Source organism: Pararge aegeria, chromosome 19 (assembly GCF_905163445.1).
Source record: "Pararge aegeria chromosome 19, ilParAegt1.1, whole genome shotgun sequence".
Lineage (NCBI taxonomy): Eukaryota > Metazoa > Arthropoda > Insecta > Lepidoptera > Nymphalidae > Pararge > Pararge aegeria.
Window position 1 is genome coordinate 14513377 of NC_053198.1, and position 20743 is coordinate 14534119.

Sequence of the window (20743 nt, forward strand, 5' to 3'; positions counted from 1 at the left end):
GCCACGATCCACTTGATCTTGATCCACTCGTGCCACTTGGCACGAGTGGATCGCCAGAGCGCCATTTACAGTTTCAATACTACAAATGTGTTTCGTGCGGCTCTGTTGGTCGACAAGTGAAAATTGAAGGAAACAATGTGCACGAGCACTGAAAAATTCGTTGTTTGTGGCTCTAACGATCGACCAATGCTAATGTCGTCATTGGCATTATCTGTACTGTTGAATGTATTGCGATGACTCGTGATTGCATCATGACATTATTCGCATTTTCATTTAAAAAATACGTTGCTCTCGGCTCTTGCGATCGACTTGATTATAACTTCATTCATATTATCAGCGACTACTGAAAAATGCAATGAGTGCGGCTTTTAAGCTCGACTCGTGCTCATGACGTCACACGCATATTCAGTACAAGAAAAAATAGGTTTCTGTACTCTTGCGTTCGGCTTGTGCCAATCACGTCATTCGCATTTTCATAAGTGAAAAATGCGTTGCGTTTGGCACTGGCGATCAACTCGTGCCAGTGACATCATTAACTTAATCAATAGTACAAATGCGTTATTTATAAAAGCCAAATGAAATTTAAACCGTAAAGGAGATTTCTATATAGTTTCCATTTGTTAGGAGTCCTAGGGTTCCGCAGTTGAGATACGGCCGGAATATAGACCGGTTACGGTTAAAATTTCCATTTCGCGATAAAGTAGCTTCTTCAGGCACTAGACAGTAGATTATGCATCGTTATGTATTGTTATAAATAGTTATTATGTATAATATATGTATACTAGACATTACATTCTGTACAGATATATCAGGATCAGGGCGCGGTCATGGTACCGTCAAGGATAAGGAGAAAATTGTTTGATTCCGACTCTTAAGTGTTCTGCAAAGCTCTGACGGAGGCCTTTGTCAATGCTATCCTATTGACGCCACCCAGCAACCATATACCTATACCATATCGAGGGAACCCGGTATGCCAAGCTGGTCTCTAATTTCCTAATTTTACAAAGATAATAAAAGAATTGAAAAAATATATCCAGTAGACTGTTAATAAGAGACGCGCGAGTTCTGACAACACAATATCATGATACTTAAAAGCTTATCATTAAAAACAAATACGATCGATACACAAAACAGTGATAGCCTAAAACGGACTTTGATTTTTACAGAGTAAATTTAAAAAAAAACTTAAATTGTACAAAGTTTATGGTTTCTCGATTCCGGAGCCCTGACTCTGATATATTTAAATATACCTTCAAAAATAGCGGTCATGTTTGCCTTTAAGCGAGTCGTATATACATGCTCGACGAGAAGTTTCTTATACAGCAATACTCGACGTTGGGTGCAGGCAATCGAATGTCATCGCATGAACTTCTACCCTATTACGAATTTAAAACGAAATTCTGGATAGAGTTACTCAAACTTAAATACAAATATTTTTTTATTCAAATAGGCCCATACATGTTTATGGGCGCATTACTAAAAAATTGGTACAATTTACGTCCTTAAAATATGGAGGTTTAGCTACATTTTACTCGGACTTTATGGGATGACTGGGCTACCAACGAGCGTTGCGTTTAAAAGTGTAATTGTTTGTTTGTCCGAACCAGTTTTTTTTTTATGTAGCTATGAAAGGGCGGAGAGTAACATAGGCTAATTTTTATCCCTCAGGATTTTTGGCAAACCGTAAAAAAACAATAGGGCAGTAGTTAATCTATAAAAAAATACTAGGGTAACATAAAAACGTCGAGCATGTACTGACTTGGCGAACTGGCATTCTAAAAACAATGTTTCATTATCATGGGTCTTCCAATTCAGTGAAAAAAAACCTAATATACCTTGTAAGACGAATAAGACGAGATAACTAATGTATAGTACAAAAATCACAACTACATCTAAGATTGCTAACATTCTTTATCTCGTCTCACTAGTCTGACTTGACAGATATTTTTTTATAAAATTGACAAATATTTTGGATAAAATATGAAAAAGAAACAAACCTGACGTGTGATTTCAGCTAAAAAAATAAACATTAAAATTATTTGCCACCCCTTGAGAATGTTAAACTTTTACCATTCATTACACTATACCGTCCAATATTCCATTATCATTTACATTTAATTAAGTCTTCTGTGAATTTTGCAATTGTTTATAAGTAAAGATTGCTAGAGATTGCCGAGCAATTATTCCTGAATAATTCTAATTGGTAAATAATATTATCCATTGTAAAATGTCGTCAATATTGCCAAATATCCATTGGATATATAAAGATAATTGAAAGACTTCAATAGTGTTTTTTTTTTAATTAGACTAAGTTATAGTCTAGTAAAGACGTTATACAGCGCTGCTAGCGGAAAAATGGAGCACCACAGTTTTACGAAATGCTTGACTTAAACTGTGGCCAACGAGCCAAATAATTTTTGTATTCCAACTTTGACGTTATTTTCTTAAGGGAGAGAAATGAATTGTCTATACTTTTCTCACGCAAGCAAGGAACGTCAATGTTTGGTTCCATCATTTATTTTCGTTCGCCTATATTTAGACGAGTAAACGATTGCAAAATCATAGTAGTATCATTACTTTGAACCCATATTAGTTTGCTTGGGCAACTCTGCGTTGACTTATTAATGGTAAAAAATAGTTTTCACAAAATTTAAGCGCCGGTTTTTTTCAATAATCAATTAATAACCTTCGATTTTGGAATAAATTTGACGTTTCAAAAGCGATACCTGTCAAATAGATTCCTCACTCAGGTTATCTATGGATTGTAGAAGCCCTTAGTTCACTAATTAAAAGGGACCGTAAAAATGCACTTAAAATATATCTTAACATCGTACACAAATAGATAATGTTAAAAGATTAAAAGTATTAGGCCTACCATAGACGACAGATTTTAATGTAAATAAAATAATGTTTACTCTATTACTATGTTATCAACGAAGAACCGAGTCCCAAGTCTGCTATTACAAACTTCTCAATGGTCTGTCTATCAATGACAAAAAGTATCTACTAATTAAAAAAAAAGGAAAAACTTTCATTTACGATAAGCAATTTTTGAATAAATATTTTTTTTGTTTCGTATACACAATAGGCAAGCCTGTATCGTAGCCTGCGCCTTATCAAGTTGTGTTTTCCTGTCGCTCGGTTAACGTCAGTTATTTAAAAATTCAAAAAATTGAAAATTCATTTATTTCAAGTAGGCCTTCTTTATAAGCACTTTTGAAACGTCAAGTATGTTTGTTTATAATGACACTACCATGAATTACTTAGAAAACAGCCTCTCTTTCGGAATCACACACCTTTAACTTTCCGGCGACCTTTATGACCTTTATAAACATTATAGTCGGAAAAATGTAATAGGCCCGTTTTGACATTTGTGCAAGACCATAGAATGTAACTTGGAACGAAACTGAAAGAAACAAAAAAATAAAGATCAATTACATACAGAGTTTTAAAAAATACGTAAATTTTTTTGGGGCGTTAAATAATATGAAAGAATATATCGCGAGTATTCTTTTTGCGCTTACTTCATAGTAGCGTGCAATTTATAATTGTTGCGAAACGTTCCGAAAACAGTTACGTTCTCAGTCTTTTTTTTTTACTGAATATCGAAATTAAATATTGTGTAGTTATCTTTACTGCAAAGAATGAGCTTGGTTCTCAAAATGGGTTCTAAATAATGAGTCTGAGATGATGTATCTGACCAAGCGGCACATGACTGAAGAGTCCCCGCGCGCACTGCGCAGTTTTTCGTTCCTCATCTTGTAAAGTTGACTGTGCGCTCGTTTAAGTTTGATATATATTGTTTACTATTACGTTAACTATGGCTCTTCTATTTTTGTGTTTGTTGTTATATAGTACTAACTCTGTTTCAACATGTTGAAAAGTGGACGTATAATCAACAGCCAGTCACGCGTATTGGTTGTGAAGTTAAAGGAATACTTTGAACGAACGAACACTTTACAATACATAATAATATCAATCAAGTACTGATACAAACTTGAATTGATTTATCGTGAGTATCGAGTACAGAGTCTTATGGTTCCATAACTAGTTACGTCGCGATGACAAATGTCAAAACGGGCCTATTACATTTTTACGACTATAATATATCACTTACTTTAACGGTGAAGGAAAACGTCGTGAGGAAATCTGCAGTCTACCAATCCGCACTTGGCTAGCGCGTCGACTACGGCCTAAACACTTCACATTCTGAGAGAAGACCCGTTCCTTATGGAATAGAAATGACTAGGACAGCAGAAATAAAGAGGTTTTTCCACCCGCTTTAAGTATGTTCATTAATCCCCAGTGAACGGAAGTTCCTTATTTTAATTTTAGTAAAGTTCCGGATTTATAAATCTATATATATAATCTGTGGGTATGTTCCGTATAGGCTCCGAAACGGCTGGACCGATTTCAATGAAACTTTCAGGGAATTACCGGATTGACCTGGCGAGTAATCCTGTAAAGTTTGGTGACGATCGGAGCACTCCTATTTTTGAACTGTCAAATACAGCTTTTATTTACTATGATGATATTCTATTGTAGGGTGTACATGGGTGTAGATAATGATCGTGGATCACCCGCTCGAGAAGAGAATGAATACGGAGAGAAATAAATGATTTAATATATTATGAGACTTAAATTAAAATTTTAATGATGTAAGTTTATTGTTTAAATAAAATTAAGCAAAATCTAGCCCGGCGAAGCGGGCTGGGTACGCTAGTATTACTATAAAAAGTTTTCTTATCTATGATGCCATTGAAGTACAATTGTAGTAGCAAACTTGCAGCTCAATACAGTAAGAAATGTTGCAAATATTTTGCTAAGCCCTTAATTATTTTAACAAAATTAAAGAACTTATATATAGTGAACTTAGTTTATATTATAGTCTGTCGTTCGCCTGCGTCTGGCATTAGACTAAGGGCCTAAGTGGCATGACATCGCAATAGTTAAGCAGTGCTTTTTTACGCTATTACCTATAAAAGTCGCTGTCAGTTGAAGAGTGACGAAACACTGAACTATTTCGACTTTGTGCCACGTTTTATAATACCCTAAATGAACAGATTGTGAAGTGGTGAGTCAATAGTTCTTAAAGAGGCTGTACTATGTCCTTAATATTAATATCTCAAACTGATTTGTATCGTGTAAAGCACAATACACAAACACCCGGGGCGGCAATCTGTGTAACAAAAAAGTAAAAATACCGCTGAACTTCCGTCTCGGTATTTTTGTCTTAAACACCTGCATCATCCAAAATAACTTTGAAGTCTCACAGTGCATCCCAATTGATAGTGCGAGATCTAATCAGATATTGAATAATTAACGAGATCGAGTTATCTTTCGATGATAATGTTGGTGGAACCTACACTGCTCGTAAAACTGCATAGCATTGTTTGAGTGTAATGCTGAATTCGTGAAAATTTAATATAAAGTCACCATAGAGGCTAACGGAGTACGTAGTGACTGTATATTTTTGTCTAGATTATTGTAACAAATATTTGTAAATAAACATTTGCCAAAGTATTTAGATTGTTTATTTTAATTATATACACCTTTGTATTTTTTTGGTCCTTCGAGCCAGATCAAAGTGACCATAAAATAAATGAATGTATACTTTTTTATTCCAAATAACTATATAGATATAAATAAATCCAAAGAACAAAAAAAGGGGTTATAGAGATATGAAATATTAACAAATAATGGATGGCTATTGGCTCTGGTATGTAATGATTTAAATCCTTAGACTCCGTGGATGGATGCTCCAAAAGAATCATCGTCGACCAATCGTTAACACAGACAAAACGTATGTTTACAGTTATTTTATATCTGACATAACAGTACGTCAACCTTAAACCTTAAATAAGAGGTATTTTTGACTACAATCTCACCTGATGGTAAGTGATGGTGCAATCCGAGATGGTAGCAAGTTAACCTAAAAAGACAAAAATATGCAGTCGCGGAGTTTTTTTAGAACTTTTAAAGGGGAACGACTTTGTCATACATGATTTTATCTAAAATTTAACCGTTTATGCAGCATACGCAGGGGGAGCTCTCAAAAGGGAAAAAAACACCGGATTTTAGAACATACTGATATTCTCTTATTTGTCTTAGCGTGATGCTAAATAATCAGGCGATCAGACACTGAAAGAATTTTTCAAATCTGACCAATAGTTCCTGAGATCGTCGCGTTCAAGTAAATAAACTCTTACTGGTACTGGTACTGGACAGGATTGGACATTGCAACATTACTTTATTTTTCTAAAATAAACGTAGTCTAAGTTACTCCATATTACATCAGCTACATGCCAACAAGTCCCGTTTAAATCGGTCTAGCCATTTCAAAGATTAGCCTGAACAAAGAGACAGACCGACAGACAAAATTGTAAAAAAAAAAATTTTGGTGTATGTGGCGCATATCTTATCTTGTATTTTTAAACAAGCAATTCTTGTATATATATAATTGGAATCTCGGAATCGGCTCCAACTATTTTCATGAAATTTAGTATACAGGGGGCGATAAATCGATCTAGCTAGGATTCATTTATATTGGAATCTCGGGCAAAAACTGCAAAAAAAAAACCTTTTTGAGAGGTTCTGATGCGCGCGATGCGTGAACGGTAAACGTTACGCCAAACGACGGAAGTATAGTAAGTATATCGGAATTGTCGGAATTGTTGTTTCTTTAAAGTTCTATAAAACAGTCGGCGACAACATACGAATATTTTTTTAAGTCGGCTCAGTCGGTCGCTAGTATATTATTATACATGTAGTACAAAGCGGTTATTTCAATATTACAAACAGACACTCCAATTTTATTATATGTAGGTTTTTTATTATATGCACCTATTGATGATGAAAAACCACTCCACTTTAGTATCAAGTGTTTCTCGAACAGACGGCTCGTCACTTTATTCCATTTAGCAGTTGACAGTACTTAATTATATTTACCTCTAATGGACTAAACGTTAACCATAAATTTTAGAAAATGGGAAAAGTTTGTGAGCGAGTAACACTCTAAGGCACTGGTCTCACCGGCAACGATAAACGAGTAACGAGTAGAGCTAGAACTAGAAACGAGTTAGCGAGACGCGGGGAGCGAGTGCGTAGTTCCGATATTTGTGTAGCTCGGCTATAAGCGAGTGTGCGAGTGAGGCGGGCGATTACTCACATCACTCGCTCATAGTATATATACTCTCAAATCCTATCATAGAATTCATCATCGTCGTCTGAACTAGATAACAATGATAATTCAAATGATTTTTCGATATTCATATTAAATAAAAAAAACGTGTACTTTCAGATACGCACTGTAGAGAAATGACCACTGGTTGCTCTCTCGGCGTGAGTTCTAATCGCTTGGCGAGTATCGCCGAGCGAGTGTTATCTTTCATGGCTCTTGTCGCTCAGCGACAAACTAGTGCAGCGAGTGGTCGCCGGCAGTGTGAACAGTCAGCGATCAACTGTTTGTATATGCATCTCTTTTGTTCACACGGAAAGTATATCTATTGTACGTTTCTTGAGCGAGAAAATAGCCGATAGTTAGTCGTTTTCTCGTCGTTGGTGGGGCAACTGCCTAAGGCAGTGAAAGAACGTTCGTCGCCATTCTCCCACAGAACAGCGACACGCCGCACGGTTACATCATAAAAATCGGTCTACTTACCGCTTATTTCTGCAGCTTAGCGTCATTGAAGTCGCAGCATTGCTGTGTTCTTGTCTGAACTGCTTTGTTGCCGGTGTAAATAGAAGTACATAAAGCTTAACACCTACACATGACGCAACAGGGTGGCATGTTTGTAGGACGAGTTAGAATTCGTACAGAAAACACCATGTCTAATGGCAGGCATATATTAAAGATCCTTACAGAACCTTACTCAGACACAATCGCTTTATAAGGCCCTGGAGCCGATTGTTTCGATAGATACCTAGGTACTTACCTGTATCTCCACCAAAATTATCATAAAAATAAAGGCAACAAAGTAGGTACTTAATGAAAATATTTATTTCTCTTAAATAATATACAAAAATATATCTTATTCTACCCCCCAACCTTCTCTTTTTCGCGCTCGGCGTACAGCTGCGAGTTTTTGACAGCGGAATACAGATTAAACAGCAAATGTAAAGCTTGTATTCTGTCATTTAGGCTATCACCTTGCACTGGGATGTCGAATAGGGAGCACACAAAATCAACGTATTGGGATAGAGTACAGTCTATGTTGGCTGGTGGGAATCCGACCTCGTTGAGGGTGTCCTCCATGGTGTCTGGCCACTCCTCCATTAGGCTGTCTATGTCGGGCATTTTACTGGAAATATTATATTTATTTAACTTCCACCTACTTCTGGGCAAGTAGCTAAGGTGGGTATACTTAGCTACTTGCCAAGAATTGGATACCTAATAAAGAACTTGCAGGATTGCAGGGTGTCAAGGGACATCAAAACAGATTTTAATCGAACCTTACCACTAGTAGAATTTACGTATGGATTCACGCAGATCTTATTTGATGTGAAACATCTATAGGCGGACCTAGCGGTAGGCGGCAGGTGGTGAACCTGATGTTGGCGTGGCGTATTTAATAATAAAAATATATTTTAATTTTGTAATAAACAGTCATTATTAACCGACTTACAGAAAGGAGAGGTTATAAATAAATAAATAATTTATATACTACGACAACGCACACATAGCCATCTAGCCTCAAAGTCAGTGTAGCTTGTGTTATGGGTTTTTATGAATAATATACATAAATACTTATAATATACATATAAACACCCAGACACTGAAAAACATTCATGCTCATCACACAAACATTTTCCTGTTGTGGGAATCGAACTCACGGCCTTGGACTCAGAAAGCAGGGTTGCTGCAAACTGCGCCAATCGGCCGTCCAATGATTTCGAATATTAATTCGGTTGTATTTCTTTTTTATTTTCGGAAAAAATTTGCAATGCTTTATATTTTGATAATGCAATATTTGATTCCTGTAATATTCGGTTCATAAAACTTTTTTTTCATTTTAATTTGTTTTTAATAAAAATGTTATAAACAGTCTTTATTTTATGGAACAAATTTGTAATGCTTTATCTTTTCAGTACGCTATATCTGATTCCTGTCGCTGCTCTCGTATGCATATAAAACAGCGTATAAAACAGTTTCAATGTTTCACATCTACCAGGCGTCCCGTGACGGCTCACAGAAGTTTTTTATAACTTTGGTAATATTTTGTCCTTTCCACTGGCAACTCTAAGTATCCACGTCACGAAAATTATGGCAAAAAAGCCGTAACCGTAACTGGCAGGTTTTTTTTTAATAGTTATAATTGACGGACCAAGCAGATTATTTTTCAGAGTTTGTTGCACTTTTTACAGGTTTTATGCGGTTACGCTATTTAAAAATAAATGACGTAGGTACCACGCATGTAAGCGAAATATCTTTCCGGTTTTAATAGTTTAAGCTGCGTGTTCTATGTGAGCTAGACAGTCAGGGAACTGTTTTTAATAACAATGCACCAGTTATTACAATAAAATGATAGCATCTATAAAGTGACTTTCTCCAGCTAAATCTGAGTAATATAATTAGTTATATTACAACGTATGCGGCTAATGAAGGAAATTAGAGAGTAAACTGGCACTATTGTCACTGTTATATTTCTTATCTTATCTTTATTTTTGTTTCTTATCTTATAGTAGGTATATTTTCTTTTTAAATTTTTTAGGTTTCCGACGACCTACCTGGCGCAGTTGTAAGCGCCGTTCTCTTATTAGTGGCAGGGGCAATGTGGGGATTTATAACTTCAGAATGTTCTGTGGTCAGAACTGGCGGGAAGCTTCGGCCATAGCTAGTTACCACTCTACAGACAACGACGGGCCGCCAATCGATATAGCATTTCGGTACGATACCGCTTAGAAACTGCCATATAGAACATGCATACAAGTTATCCCACTACCATTGCATTATTACCTACTAAGATACAAACGATGAGATTGCTGTCAAGTGCCAACTTATAGTGGCATGAAAAAGTAAATTACTTATAAACGCCTTATTCCCGTTTTCACTAAACCTAGGTATCGCCTTAATCGGATACCAAGTGATTTAGGTGATTCCTAGAGAGTAAAAAAGAACGAACACGTATGTGATGTCTAACGACCATAGGCGCGGTCTAAAGTTATGACACCGTAAAGTTTAGGGGACTCGTAAACTGACACTTCACAGATGAAAAAAATAAAAATTTGTTTTTTTAATAATCTTGAATCCATTCTAAAAATTCTAAATATGATACGGCAAAAACAAAATACCACATCTTGTGGCAAGAACCATATACAAATTAGGTTATATGGGTTGCCTAATGAAAATAAATAAATAAATAATAAATATACTACGACAATACACACATCGCCATCCAGCCCCAAAGTAAGCATAGCTTGTGTTATGGGTACTAAGATGACTGATGAATAATTATAATATGAATAATATACATAAATACTTATTATATATAGATAAACACCCAGACACTGAAAAACATTCATGTTCATCACACAAACATTGTCCAGTTGTGGGAATCGAACCCACGGCCTTGGCTCGGAAAGCAGGGTCGCTGCCCACTGCGCCAAACGGCCGTCTATATCTCGTCTTCAAATCGATTGTTGAAAGGTAAATATATGCCTTGGAATCGCAGGGAAAAGCGAGTAGAGCATATTGTGTTACTACAACATGATTGCTAACGTAATTTTGGATCTACAAAACACCAGTTTAAACAATGCAACTAAAATTAAAAAGCAGTATTTCTTAATGACAAGGTTGTTTGGAAGCAATTTCCAAATGAAGGCCAACACATTCACAAAATGACAGTGTGGAAAAAGAGTTATGCATTTTTAATCTCAGGCGTGGTTGTAGTAACCGGCGTAAGAACCACTACAAACAGATAGGTATGGCTGTACGCTACTTACGTTGGGGCGCAAGAAAGTGCAAATTTTAATTTGCACTTTCTTTTAAAAATATCAAAATAAAACTATCACTACCGATCATTGTTACATCAAATAGTGACCATTATGCATTTTTAATCACAGAGGCACCCGCGGTTGACTTCAGTGAATCCAGGTCACATCCAATAGGTTTGTGGGTCGCTGCTGACAGAGCGATTAACTGAGGTTAGGATAGTATGTCTGTAACGCGCTTAAAAATAAAATTATGTAAATGCCTGATATCTGCAAGTACATACTATTATTATAGGTATAATAATTAGTCCAAGTATTTAGATACTTTTTCCTTTTCAGCTTTCACCAGATTACCGCCATGTGGAATGTTGAGTCGACCGTTGTTGTTCCGATAGTCGTTTCAGTCAATGGTCTTCTCGCGAAAAGCTTCGACCAACATCTCAAGAAGCTTTCGCTTGGTTGTTGGATCAAGGGTCGGATACAGAAGGCAGTAGTCCTTGAAACGGCGCGTATTGTGAGGAGGTTTCTCACTCTTGAGCCCTGACCACCGGTTGCTTGGGCATTCAAAAGGCCCGCAAGCGGAGGGTGGAAGTTTTTTTTTTTATAAATTTTTAATAGTGTTTTTTAATTTATTCTTAAGCATTGTTAATAATTAAAAATAAAAAGAAAAATAATAAATGATAGAAATAAAAGTTAAAGCTATAATAGTTATTAAAGCTAATAGATAAATAGATATAGGTTAGTAGAACTATATCTAATTACCATTATTACTTTACTGGCTTTGGCGCAGTGGGCAGCGACCCTGCCATCTGAGTCCAAGGCCGTGGGTTCGATTCCCACGACTGGAAATGTTAGTGTGATGAACATGAATGTTTTTCAGTGTCTGGATGTTTATATGTATATTATAAGTAAGTATTTATGTATATTATTCATAAAATATTCACCAGTCATCTTATATAGTACCCATAACACAAGCTACGCTTACTTTGGGGCTAGATGGCGATGTGTGTATTGTTGTAGTATATTCATTTATTATAACAAATTCAATTGGGATAACCCCTTTTTATACTTTTCGTTGTAGAATTAGTAACGTTTTTACTTGCTAGGTTTTGTGAAAACTCTATCCTTACATAAACTCTTTCGTTTCTAAGCATGGCGCATTGGATTCGGTTATGTATTAAACTATATTTTGATCAATAAAGGAAAAAAATGCATATTAGGATACATAGTGCCTAAAATCCTGCCTAAAATCAGTAGTTCTTAAGAAGAATTTGAAGGACAACCTACTTTGGAACTCCTTTTAATTTCTTCACAGTTTAATAAAGCCTTGAGTAGTAGATGTATGTAAGATGTGCGCTAACTCGCCAACTGGTTTACCAGTTCGGGGAGAATTTTTTATGGTAAATTTGTGCATCTTTTGATAAAAATAAATTATTAAAAAAAAGGTACCTACTACCTGCCTTCTTGAAGTACTATAAATGAATTTTGTTTTTTTTTTTACCACGAATACGTGAGCGTGGGTGCTGGTTTCGCCATGTGCAGCTCACTCACGTCCTTTATCCAGCGCTCTATCGATTTAGGATTCTTCTCAGCTTGTTCGACCTTCCTGGTCAACTGAAACATATAACTTTACTTAGCTACACCTATCATGCAGTCGGGAAAATGTATAAAAGCGGAAGTAATGCCTCAAAAATTACGATTTCAAAAGATGAGAACTACATGTTCACGTTAAAACTGCTTCTAATTTTATTGGAACTGAATAGAAAGGAATAAAATAAGTTTATTTATTGCATTTCAGTAATAGTCTAGTCTAAAAGTACAAAAAAAAAAAACCAAATTGAAAATCGAACTGTACTTGTTAATTTCGTAAACTGGCGCGCACTGGCACTTTCAAACCTTGACAGTGGGTGCTCTAACGAGCCTTCTCTCTCAACCGGACACAGAAGGTTTCAGGTCTGTTGTTGAGATATTTGTGCATAGGCAGCAATAACAGATTTTATCTGTTACATTTCCCTTATATTAATATAATTATTAGGTTTTTTGTTTACTAGTTACTTAAGGGATGATGGGGCTGGCATATCCGTGTTGGATAAAAGTCCCAAATAAATAAAGATTAAAAAAAAAAAACCTTGACAGATTTAAATGACTGCTCTTGGTAAATTATGTAAAAATTGTTGAAAAAACTTAAATATATTATATACCTACTGGCTATCTATCCACCAGAGTAATAAGTAAGAATAAACATGTTGCCATTGGCGTCATGCTTCGGAAGGGTTATTTTAAATTTAATTAAAGTTTCATTATTATTTCATGGTCCACCAGTCCGCACTGGGCCAGCGTGGTGGACGGCATTAACCCCTTCTCATTGTGGGAGGAGACCCGTGGCTTGTAGTGGGCATGTAATGAGATTATAATGATGATGATGATTATTTCATTAAAAGCCTATAACAGTCCACTTTTGGACTAAAGTCCTCTCCAAAAGGACCTTCAATTGGATTCGACACGACAACTCGCTTAATATAATGTTATCTTTGAGATGTCAATATTGAAAAATTGCAAAATTATAGCAGCCTTTTTTATTAATTACCTTAATAATTATATATTATGAGTACTTAATACATTTTTCATTAATATTTTTCATTTAATAACCTTATATATTATTATATATTTACATATTATTACATACTATTCAATAATTCTTAATTCAATTAGACAAAAAATGCGACTCATGTTTCTTCTTATTGCGTTGCTAATACAGAATAAAGAACATGCAGAAACCGTGTACACGACTAATAATGATGCATAAAAACCACTCCACTTCAGTAGTGTTTCTTCAACAGGCGATCACTTCACACCATTTCGCAGTTGACAGTTATTATTTTACATCTAATGTTCTAAAGTTTTACCATTCAATGGAAAAATGGGTAAAAGTTTGTGAGCGCACGTCTCACTTTACACCCGCGGAATGTTGCTAACATTAACGAAGTGAGACGTGCGCGGGACGTTTTTACTGCTTTTGGAAACAATTCACTAAATTAAAGATTTTAAACTAAGATTTTCTTGGTTAATTAACATTTATTAAATGTAGAAATACACTACATGCAATATTGGCTGAATGAGGGTTCTGTATGTTCTTAATTCTGTGTCTGCTAACTGTTTTATTATTTTTTTATTATCTACTGAATAATTAAAAATTCAATTAGACGAAAAAGGTGACTTATCTTTTTCTAATTAGCAGAGCATTGTTGTCCCATTATATATTTGAATTAAGCCCTAATGAGTATATCTCTGATACCAAAAACGAGTCGAGGTGTATTTAAGTCTTTATTTACAGCGGAAATGGAACCTGAACCCTTTTGTTCGCGAGGCAACTGGCAGTTTTTCGCACCGATGCTCCTGAGGTCACCGAGTTAATACTGTTTTTAAATAAGTTAGTTGGTAATGCTAGCATTAAATGAATATACCTCATTGGTGCAGTGGTTAGTTTGATCGGCTATGGATTACGAGGTCTTAGGTTCGCTTCCCAGGTCAAGCAGCGACTTGAAGTTGAGCTCCTACCCACTGCGCTAGCACCGCTTCGATTGAGACCTTACTTCATAGGATCATTTATAACTATGGAGATGACGAAATGGCAAAACGCATCTATTCCGTTAAATGAAATGACCCGAGGTTTTGATATCTTTCCAGTGTTTAAATCCGATCATCCCTGACCTACTTTTCTTCGGAGAATTTCTAATATGATATATCTGGAATAAGACAGTAGAAAGTAAAATAAAGTATTGTAGTTTTGATATAAGATACCAGACTACTATCGGTTGAGACTTCTTTCGCTTCTTCTTATGCGTTCTTAATCTTGTCGTAATCCAAGGAAGTCAAAAAAAAGGAACCTCTAATTTTAAGTTATTTCAAGCAATAATTGTTGTTAACCTATTCTATGATCAAATAACATAATTCAATTTAAAAAAAACATTCAGTGTAACTTTTATCAGGTTTCAATCTTGTAATCGTGGCCGGATTTCATTTTAGTAAGCAATATTGCAATTTCCAACTTTTTTTCTTGCTATTTAGCATTTTTTTTTCCGTCACAAACGTAAACGTACCTTCACTATAATATTTTGTTTTATAACACTACAAGGAAACCCTTGACTGCAACCTCACCTGGTGGTAAGTAAAGATGCAGTCTAAGATAGTAGCGGGCCAATCTTTTAGGGTGCATGGCAGTTCAATCCATACCCCTAATCGCTTTCTACGGGACATCATACCGGAACGCTAAATCGCTTAGCGGCACGTCTTTCTCGGTAGGGTGGTAAATAGCCACGGCCGAAGCCTCCCACCAGACAAAATGTATCATGTTTAAGCTGTGACATCCTAGTGAATGCGATCCCCGGCATACATCTCTAAATTTTCGGAGTTTTGTGAGCAATTAAATATCACTTTCTTCAACGTGAGGGATCTTTTTCATTCCGAGAAGAGTCGAATGCTCTGTAGTGGGATGATATTGAGGATAATGTAATCTATATATTTGTGTCTAGTGTTCCGTACCTAATTGGTAAAGCAAAGTTCCACTAGTTGTACAACTTAGTCCTTCTATCAATCCGTAACAGGCGACTAATTCATTTTATCTATATAGGTATATAAAGAAAGTGTGTGGGTATGTTCGTATAGGCTCCGAAACGGCTCGACCGATTTCAACGAAACTTTCAGGGAATCTCCGGATTGACCTGGCGAGTAATCCTGTAAAGTTTGGTGACGATCGGAGCACTCCTATTTTTGAACTTTCAAACTGTCAAATACAGCTTTTATTTACTATGATGATATTCTATTGTTGGGTGTACATGGGTGTAGATAATGATCTTCATCCGCTATAGAAGAGGATGAATACGGAGAGAAATAAATGATTTAATATATTATGAGACTTAAATTAAAAATTTAATGATGTAAGTTTATTGTTTAAATAAAATAAAGCAAAATCTAGCCCGGAGAAGCGGGCTGGGTACGCTAGTTATTTATATTCACGAAAACAGGCCCTATAAATACGATTTTGTCCAACACCGGAGTATCTTCTGGAGAGGTGGTTGACAGGGACGATAGCTAAACTTGACTGAGGAAAAAACTGCGTTTAGTTCCTTTTAAGCTTTTTATATCTCACCACTGTGGACTTGGCGCTGGTGCTCTTTGATAATGCCCGAAGCTGTAAGTGTAGCAAAGCCGAATCGCTCTGCTCCGCCGACGGCTCGTCCAGGACAGTTAGACCTGCAGAGCAACACTCTATATATAGTAGGTACCTTCGTACATAAAAGTCACAAAGGAGCATGGCGGTAATACTTCCCAGGACGAGCTCTGTCACAGACAGCTACTTCGCAGAGCATGCTAGGAACATCCTTCAAAGTTCCGCCATGTGTCCATCAATTTAAGGCATAGGTTTTGAGCCTCATGTGTTATTACACCGGCAACCCTTCCTTCAGACAACACAGAAATGGTACTTGGCCGGAGGAAAAAGCTTGGCTTGTCAACATTTTATCAGAGAGGTAATTTGGTTTCAAGTAATGAATTAGCGGAACACGCAGTCCTTCTTTTGATCAAGATCAGTGTCTGCTTGGACCAGCATAACGTTTGCACAGGTTTTTACTGGATCTTGTAAAAACCTATGCAACCATCCTTTGTCACAGTGTCCAGAACTCTACTACTTAAGAAACTATAAGGCACTGATATCAGAGGCGTACTAATCAAAACACAAGTGTTAAATCTAAAAGGTCACTTCCGTGGACATGCTCAGTAACAAAAAGCTTTACTACTACTAAAACTGCCCACTGTCTAAAAGTGGTCCACCTACCCAAATTGTCGATGTGTTCGAGAGCATGGTCGGCGAGCGGTGTGGCGCGCAGACCAGCGGGTGGCGTGCTGACCTTGAGGAACGCGTCCGTGTCGCCCACCGCCGGAACGAACTCCGGCACGAATGGGGACAGCTTCAGGGAGATGTCGATCTTCTGCGGCGTGTACCTTGCGCAATATTAATTGATATTCTTAGGATATCAGCACTATTCCGTGTGGAGACGACAGATTAGTTGTTTGTTTCCCTCCTCTTCCCGCAGGAGTCGTAGGAGGCGATTAAGGGAGTACAACTGAGAACGGGAAGCAGCGTCCTCAGAGCTACTGCACAGACATGTGATTATGTGCAAACCACTGCTAGGGTAAAGCTTAAAGGCTTTATAGGCTATTGATATGAATTACCCAATTAAATACATATTCCTGAACGCCCGGAAATAAGTGGTCATATTTCGTCCTTTAGTGCTAGTCACCTCTGGCGGTATGACACAATACCGCCTGACCCCTGAGGTGACTAGCATGCGCTTAATTACCTTATTTTAATTTCATTTTAAGCTCTATAGCTACCCAATTGAAATTTCTCTTCACTCACTTCATGATGTACTGGAAAACGTTCTCCATCTCCGGAGAAACCTTCAGGTCTTGATAGTGCTTCGGGTCGTAAGCACCGTCAGCTAGTACCACGACTCCAGCTCGTCTTCTTCCACTTCCCGCCGGTAGAGGCTCCACTCGTTCTACAATATCCACGCCCAAATCCGCGCTGTCTGTATCTAAGCATTTTATAAGTGGTTAATCATCGTATTATTGAATAGGTGTCCACTGCTGAACCTATTTATTTTTGTAGACATTTTAACTTTCAATGGTCTGATCTGCTGGGCTATTGATTGTCTCAGTGGACCCCAAATTTAGCTAGCCACTGAGGAAAGTTGCCATCAAATAACGCGGAAACCATTATTATACTTAACGTTATTTCACCTGCCTGATCATGTTAAGATTTATAAAACTAAATATGAATTTAGCAGGTTATTGGGTTGTAACTTTCCACCAAAACTTGGTGGTTTCTGTCCACCTTGTGAGGTGCGTAGAATACCACGACCACGACATACGAGAGTTTTACCAACGGTGCGCTTGCCGGTGTAGCGTCAACAACTTGGTACCCCAGCGTCCTGCGGCCCCTCGATCTTTGACCGTATGACGTTGTTACCGTGGGAATACACGTATATTTCTTCCTCAGCCAAATTCTGCTCTTCCATCTTTGGAACCAATTCCAATGGATCCCTTATAACATAACCTGAATGGAATCTCAACCTGAATTAGAAGAATCGTGATTTTTGCTCGATTGTCTCGACACGTCGCTATTTGCTTTTGCTTTCTGCTTTGGCGCCTCCTCTTGATCTGATTTTCTATCTGGAGACTGAAAGTTAAAAAGTAAGCGATAACGCGTTAGGACAGTAAAACAAAATGAAAGAATTTTCTACCAGCGACTTTTATAATCATTTTCACTATTGAGAGTGTGATTCGGCAGATAACCTGGGTTACCTACAAAATGTACCTTATGTTTAGAAGCTTAATAAGCACACTGCTTCATAAGTCGGCTCCGTTGTTATGTCATACAATATAAAATAATTATTGGTAAATAAGATTTTTAAAAAGCGGTGATAGCCTAATGCAAAAAAGCAGCTAGCTAAGACGTAAAAATAAAATGCTTTTGATGCATGTTATATGCCTAGGTAATATTATATACACACATAACAACAAAAACCCATAGATTAATTAGGTATCTACTATCATATTTGCATGATATGGTACCTGAGCTGTAGACATAAATATCGATACTTATTCGTCGATATTTCGCATCTGTCTGACCTCTTTCAATGTTGCGTTACAAAATAATTGGCACTGGTATTAATTAGGTGCATACATAAATAGCTCCTATATTTTTAATTATGTTTATAAATTGAACTAGTTTCCCACCTGATCTTCCTCAGAAAGGGTACCGAACTTCTCAACTTCCGATTCACTCTCGCTCTCAGAATCGAAGTCATGTCTCGCGGTGTGTCGTACTGGAGGGTTGAACTTTGCCATTGCAGCTTTGACCGGTTCCTCGTCTGAACTTGGTGGGCTTTCTATATCTCTAGCGTTCACCTCCACGGTTTCGTCATACATTCCTTGGGGCGCTCCGGAGATATCCTGCCTTGGGTAGGACAGAGTTTGACAGAGTTTGTGATGTTTGTCGCCGGTTGCCATGGCAACGGTGGCGGTGTTACAACCCGAGTGACCTTCGGATGCGATGAACTTTTAGCAAGTGGCTTGAAAGTGCATAAAAGTGGGGCGTCCCGGTGGTTTTTTTCGACTCCTCGCCTGGCACTGAGAGGCACGGAGCGGCTCGCGTGTGCTTTGTCACACATACAAATATGTTTATGTAGATCAGGCCATTACTCATTAGTGTAGGTCAATTAATATAATAACATGTAAGTAGGTTCTAATAAAACGGGATTTTTTTTTTCTTACTACCAGTTAGCCCTTGACTGCAATCTCACCTGGTGGTAAGTAATGATGCAGTCTAAGATGATAGGGGGCTAATCTGTTAAGGAGTATGGTAGTCATACCCCTATTATCGGTTTCTACGCAACATCGCACCGTAACACTTAATTGCTTAGCATCACGTCTTTGTCGGTAGGTTGGTAACTACCGACGGCCACGGCCAAAGCCTCCCATGACCAGGCCAGAAATTATAAATTCCCAAATAGCCCCTGGCGGGGATCGAACCCGGGACCTCCTACATAAATTTACAGCGCTCACCGATGCGCCAGGAAGGTCTTCAAATACAAATAAATAGATCCTAATATAAGAGTACCAACCGCAGGTCAGCGAACGAATGTTTTTCATTCTCAGCTACCTATAGGTACATCGCTGTAGTATCTATCGAACTTCCGGTAGGGCTAGCAAGCGCACCACGAGATAATTATTTCCTCTACCCGTTACGCGTATATTTTCTATAGAGACGAAATAATGTGTAGAAACAACCTTACCGTGGCGCGCATGCTAGACCCACTGGCCACGTTAATAATGGCGTCCCGTGATGTGGTCCCTCAATTCCTTAGCAGATAGTCGTGCCCTGCTGTACATAGGTCCTATGTAAGGAGATCCCAAATCCCCGGTCTAGGCTAGTCTCTAACGGCTTCCTGTGACAATTTTGATGTTTTTGTTCAACTCGTAAGCCGACCGACGCTGCGGGGTCGCCATTGTAGCACCCTGGCAACCGATCGCCGGATTAATCGTTACTTATCAGCTGATCCAAAATTCAGTAACGTGCTTATTATTGATGCAAGGACAAACACTACGCATCACCAACCCGCATATCAAGAGAAGAGTGGTAATTTTTGTTTATGGTATGTTAATTATAACCTACTAAAGAAGCGGTGATAGCTTAGGGGCAGGAGCTCGACTTCCCTATCGGGGGGCCGAGTTGGAATCCCAGCACGCACCTCTAACTTTTCTAAGTTATGTGCATTTTAATTAATTAAAATATAACTTGCTTCAACGATGAAGGTAAACATCGTCAGGTAACCTGCGTGCCTGAGAGTTCTACATAATGTTCTCAAAGGTGTGTGGAGTCCACCAATCTGCACTAAGCCAGCGTGGTGGTCTACGGCTTTTACCCCTTTTGATTGTGGGAGGAGAGCCGTGCTCTGTAGTGGGCCGGTAGTGGGTTTATGTGATAAAGATGATGATAGAAAAAAACACCGTAAAATACAACTTATCAATCTGGTTTTAAAAAGATCAATATTATCCCGATGACGGCCGATTAGCGCAGTGAGCAGTGACCCTGCTTACTGCGTCTAATTTTGTATGATGAACATGAGTGTTCTTTAGTGTATGGGTGTTTATTTCAATTTTATAAGTATTTATGTATATTATTCATGAATGTTCATCAGTTAGTGTATTTTGTATAGTTGTGTGAATTGTGGTATATTACATTTGTTTA

The 20743-nt window shown here is 37.6% G+C and overlaps 1 protein-coding gene across 1 annotated transcript; it reads right to left on the reverse strand.

Annotated features, from left to right (window-relative positions):
- Positions 1-8035: 8035 nt before the first annotated feature.
- On the reverse strand, positions 8036-19198 carry LOC120632193 (intraflagellar transport protein 46 homolog). The gene is given in 8 exon segments (XM_039901997.1): positions 8036-8300; positions 12431-12543; positions 16079-16182; positions 16763-16929; positions 17348-17525; positions 18064-18169; positions 18730-19014; positions 19016-19198. Coding segments are annotated over 8 exon segments (1401 nt in total).
- Positions 19199-20743: the final 1545 nt, after the last annotated feature.